This window comes from Microplitis mediator, chromosome 11 (assembly GCF_029852145.1).
Source record: "Microplitis mediator isolate UGA2020A chromosome 11, iyMicMedi2.1, whole genome shotgun sequence".
Lineage (NCBI taxonomy): Eukaryota > Metazoa > Arthropoda > Insecta > Hymenoptera > Braconidae > Microplitis > Microplitis mediator.
In genome coordinates, this window is record NC_079979.1 from 11,181,296 (window position 1) to 11,187,295 (window position 6,000).

General features: G+C 33.9%; 1 protein-coding gene across 7 annotated transcripts in view; it reads left to right on the plus strand.

Moving 5' to 3' along the window:
• Window positions 1–4,887, plus strand: part of LOC130677396 (uncharacterized) — a 55,073-nt gene extending 50,186 nt beyond the window's left edge. For 5 of the 7 annotated variants that reach the window (XM_057484143.1, XM_057484146.1, XM_057484144.1 and 2 more), the window contains one exon: window positions 4,313–4,887. In XM_057484143.1, the coding sequence (XP_057340126.1) occupies window positions 4,313–4,434 (122 nt within the window). In that variant the 3' untranslated portion in view covers window positions 4,435–4,887. The remainder of the gene's footprint in view (window positions 1–4,312) is intronic. The other 2 variants (XM_057484141.1, XM_057484145.1) reach the window with 1 other exon arrangement.
• The last annotated feature ends 1,113 nt before the right edge of the window (window positions 4,888–6,000 follow it).

The following is a 6,000-nucleotide window of genomic DNA, read 5'->3' on the forward strand; positions in this document are numbered from 1 at the left end:
TTAAGACAGTCAATTAATTAATGTAACGGGACCTAAGTCCGCCTCCGCCGACCGGAAGCCGATACCTCACCCTTTTAGGCATACTCGCGTTGCGTGTGGTCCCTATTTTTGACACTACCATATATTATAAAAGCGAAATGTGAGCATAAGCTCACATTAACTTACCCATTAGGCATGCATTGCATGTGGGTGTCTCACCAACAACCACCACGAGTCCGACCTCATTCGGACCCAAACACTTCTCCCATTTCTGGTCAAAGCGGGGCTTGGAATGGATCCCCCATGGTACCAGACTTCAGCTCTGGTGAACCGCTTGCATAGGTTAAGTGGTGGGGCGCGCAAGTTCTTCCCCAACCCATAAGGGCTACCTCCACTTAGGAATATAATCACCAAGATTTCAGATACGCCATTATAAACACATACCCTCATCCATCACTCAGTGATCTCTAATCTACGAGTTTTTTGTGGACGCCATGATGTTTTGAGGCACAAAATGGCGGAGATCTTCCACTCGCCGTTTAAGACAGTCAAAAGGGTAGGTCTCACCCGCGGGTAGGCCTCACCCGCAACTTATCTGTTCAATTAATTAATGTAACGGGACCTAAGTCCACCTCCGCCGACCGGAAGCCGATTCCTCGCCCTTTTGGGCATACTCGCGTTGCGTGTGGTCCCTATTTTTATAATCAACTCCACCATATATTATAAAAGCGAAATATGAGCATAAGCTCACATTAACTTACCCATTAGGCATGCATTGCATGTGGGTGTCTCACCAACAGCCACCACGAGTCCTACCTCACTCGGCCCCCCATTCCTGCCATCCCAGGAAATAAAGAGACTCTGACCGAAATGGGGCTTGGAAATGGGGCCCCCATGGTACTAGACTTCAGCTCTGGTGAACCGCTTGCATAGATTAGTGGTGGGACGCAAGTTCTCCCCATACCCTATGTAAAGGGCCACTCCACTTGTTTCTTTCGGGTTCCCACAAGCAATTATCCGCTTGTTTCGAAACGTCCCCTCTAAGATTTTCTACTTTCCCCAAGCTAGATAGCACACTAATTATTCAAGCCAAATTAAAGTTGGGCAGCTTGGGGAAAAATTATCTGTTCAATAAGCTATCGCCGAGGTATAAAATTCCAAAATTAAAATTTTTTTTTTCCCACGTTATTTAAATGGAAAATAGAAAATCGTGAATCGCCACCTTTAAATATTAATATTAAGGTCTCATATTTTAACAGGGTCTTTGTCTAGAGATACTCTGTCGATTTTTCAATGTTCTTCAAGAAAAAAAAAAAATCGATTTTTTGAGACACTCTAATATATATATATATATATATATATATATATATATATATATATATATATATATATATATATATATATATATATATATATATATCATACAACGCGCCGTTCTCCAACGATAGCGTCCGCAATTCTACACCGATCTAAATGAAACTTAGTATACTTATTCTATGGACGATTACCTTGGATGAGTTCGAAGATGAGCCAATTCCGCCAATAAGTTTAGAAGTTATGGTTAATTGAAATTTTGTAAAATTTCCAAAAAAAATTTGTTTACTTATTTAACTGGATGTAACTTTCAAACGGAAAGAGATAGCTTATTTTTGTTTGTTCTATGTAAAGGCTCGTTCGATTGCCTACAACTTTGACTATACAGCTCATTGATTTGACCATTTTTTCTAATAGATAAATGGTTTTGAACATTTACAAAATATTATAAAAACTGATTTTATGCAAGTTTTCACTTTGATTATAGCCACAATTTCAAACCGATCGCCTTGAAACTTAGTATACGTATTTTGTGGGTGACTACCTTGTTCGAGTTTGAAAATGAGCTCAATCGGTCGATTAGTTTAGAAGTTATAGCATTCCAAAATTTTCAAAATGTCCAAAATTCATATTTTTACTTATTCTGTCCACAATATCTTTTGAATGTGATAACTTATCGACTTTATATCAAATTCATCTGAAAGCTTTTCAAATAAGCTTTAATTTGCTTGCCTATATATGTGCCTAGACCAATGAAATTACTTATTTTGCTATTCATCTAATGAAATTTTGCTATTACATTAGTTCTCCTACTTCTTAGTAAATTCATGGAGCTACTTAAATTTATATTATTGCAGTGTGACACTTATAAAATCCAAACATGTCAATTCAGTGGGTATATACAATTTTGTTTTATCGACAGTGTATAAAGGATATGATACATCAATAACAAGATTAACATTAGTTATGATGATATTATTCTCTATATCTACTCCTCGTTTGATATTCTAATAGGCTTTTTATTTCAAATATTAGTACTAATTTCAAGTATGACACTTTGATATATCACAATCAAATTTTAATCTTAGATTATTTTATTAGTGGATTTTATCGAAAGCAAATTATTGCCTTTGTCCTTATGGTAGAATTTTCGAGGAATAAAACCATAATCTATCATAATTCTTCGAATAGGATCCGAAATACCATTGGTCCGATAGTTTTAATATACCCGGGAAAAAATGTTCAGGCCTGATCAGACATGAGCAGGCATGAGTCTTCAGGCCTGATCAGACATGAAAAATGGCCATGCCTGATCAGGCATGCTCAGGTCTGATCAGGTCTGTTCATGCCTGTTCATGCCCATTCTGGTAAAACAATTGTATATAAAAAATGGTCCTATATAATTATATATAATTATGCATAACTATATACAATTATATATAATTATTTCTATAAAAATGAAAAAAAAAATAAAAAATATGGGAGTGTCTAGGATTCGAACCGTGGACCTTGCGCTTGAAAGTTCGCCTCGTTACCTGTTGACCTAAGAGATTGAGTTGAAAAATAGGTCTCGTACGAACTTCAAGTACTGAAAGTCTTAAGACTCATGCCTGTTCATGTCTGATCAGGTCTGATCCTTTTTTCCCGGGTTATACGTGATAGATTCTTGGTCAAGAAACTTTTATATCTGTGAACAGACATGAACAAACATAACCAGGCATGAACAGGCCTGATCAGGCCTGAGCTTATTCAACGCTTCAGACATGAACAAACATGACCAGGCATGGGCAGGTATGATCAGTCCTGAGCGTAGTTAACGCTTCAGACATGAACAACCATGAACAGACATGATCAGGCCTGAACAGGCATGATCAGACCTGACTGTATTTAACGCTTCCGACATGAACAGACATGACCAGGCATGGACACGTATCATCAGGCCTGACTGTATTTAACACTTCAGACATGAACAGACATGAACATGCATGAACAGACATGGACAGGCATGAACAGACATGGACAGGTATGATCAGGCCTGAACGCATATAACGCTTCAGACATGAACAGCCATGAACAGGCCTGAGTGTATTTAACGTCTCAGACATGAACAGGCATGGACAGGTATGATCAGGCCTGATCATGTCTAATTTCAGGCCTGATCATACATGAACAGGCATGATCAGGTCTAATTTCAGGCCTGATCATACATGAACAGGCATGGTCAGGCCTGATCATTTTTTCCCGGGTATGCATAGGTATCTTTAAGTAACGTCAAATCAAAACATATAGTGCATTATCATCAAAAATTCTTCTGAAGCTTATTTAGTTAGCTTCAATTTTTGGCATAATACTTTAAATTTTTTGATTTTTTTTGTTTTATCATCTTGAGAATTTTTAAGAAAATGTAAAGAAAAATTTTATTTCGTTATTAACTTTTATTCGAAAGGTGAAAAAAATTAAATAATAAGAAATCTACTTCCAATTCGGCTGCCGAATGGCCTTTTTTCTGAAATTGACAGGAAAATCGACGGCCAACAAGCTCTTTCGATTGGCGCAAGAACCATTCTGATCGGTTCATTAGTTGAAAAGTTGTAGCAAGTTTAGACACACACGTACACACACTCACTCAAACATCATTCTAAATATGATCAGAATAGCTTCCTAGGACTTTAAAACGTTGACATCTGATGAAAACTCGATTTTCGAAAATCGGAGTGAAAACAATAACTTTCCGAATTTTCGAAAATTTACAAGTTTCTTAACGGAAAGTTTAAAATTAAATTGATAGATCGGTTTTTTCTACAATTAGTAGACCATTATTTGCATCCGTTTCCTAAAATTACTTGAATGGCTTTCAAATCATCCAAAAACGAGAAAAAATTACTCTGACACTCTTACAAAAAATATGAAATGAACATTTTACTTGAAGTATGATATTCCAAATTATTTAAAATATTCATATAAAATGATAATATTATGAAAATTTTTTTTTATTAAAGTCTTTTCAATTTTTGTTTAGATGGAGCACCAAACAGTTCATATACTTCTGGTCGGAGTTCATTGAAGTCCAATAATGACGATGACTCATTCGATCTTTTATTAAAAGAGGCTAAAGCGAAACTACGTAACCGAAAGGTTTGACACACGTATATTTTATTAGTTTTTAATTTTATTCAATATATATATATACCTATATATATATATATATATAAATTCTTTTTTTAAATTGACGGTGCCAGAACTTGAGCAGAAAAAATGATTTACGATCAAGACATTGACTGTAATTTTTAATGTCGATAATGCAAACAATTATCGAGAAAACGATGAATTAATTCTTCTCAAAACTCAATTATTACATTAATATATATAAATTAACAAATAACTACAACTATTAGAAGGAATGTTAGATCCATAATAATTAATCATGCATTCGAAAGTTTCAGTTATTTTCAGCCTAACAAATATATATATATATATATATATATATACACACACTTATACTAGTAATCAATTTTTTTTTACTTCTCTAAAGTAGACTCGATGTCTTAATCACTAATTACTATTCAACTTGCTTCAATTTTTTTATTTTATCATTAATTTCTAGCTATAAATTAAAAAAAAAAAAAAAAAAAAAACTTTTTTGATAAAATTGTAATGACTTATTACAAAGGAAAAAAAAATTTTTTTAACATTTTTATTTTTTTATGCGTAGAATATGCTCTTTTTAAATATTAATATATGTAAACACGCAAAATTGTATATCAACGATAATTAAAAACATTCATTAAAAATAAAAACAGCCAAAATCATTATTTCTTATTTAGTCTTATTGTAGCATTATATGGCTTATTAAAAATGGATTGAATAATGCTGTCATGTTTGTATTTTAGGATATTAATATTTAATAATAAAAATATTGTTATTTTTTTATAATCATCAACTGTAACTCATGTAACATTTAATTTACTAATTTTGTACGTTCAAAAGATACTTTTTTTTAGGATAATAATTAAAGCAAAATCCCTCAAATATAATAAAAATAAGCGGATTTATCTTTTTTAAATAAATAGATATATTTACCCTTTATCAAATTTGTTACAGTTGTGTAATATGTAGGAATATACATAGAATATAAAAAAGGAAGGAAAGTAAGAAAAAAATATTATTGACCAATTATTTTATATTAAATAAACATATCCCGAAGAGAGGAAGCGATTACTCTGGAATTCACTAAAAGTTTGACTTGTTGAAAATTACTTGTCACATCTTTTATATGAAATTGCTGAAATTTTAACGAATAGAGTGTGAAAGGACTGCTAGAGGTATGACTGCTCAAACCGTTCGGCCAGCTAAGGAAACTCCTTAAGTCACTCACTACTAATCATCAATACATCTTTTTCTCTCCCGGTTCACGAAGATTCTGAAAGAAGCCCGCGTGTGAGTATTCCCAACATTACAGCTGTCGGCTTGGATGAGTTCACGTGAATTACCCCTTCTGAGATTTGAGGTATGTAAGGGCAAGCGAGCGTCAGCACAGGGACCCCAACCAGCAATGAGAGTGGAAATATAGAGGATAGCTAAGGACGCCTAGTGGGGCCCTTATTTTGCATTCTCGAACCCACTTCATACTTTTATTCCTACACGGAAATAATTTTTTGATAAGAATTACTCTGTAATTTCGAGTAATCCTGAGCCGTTGCAAAAAAT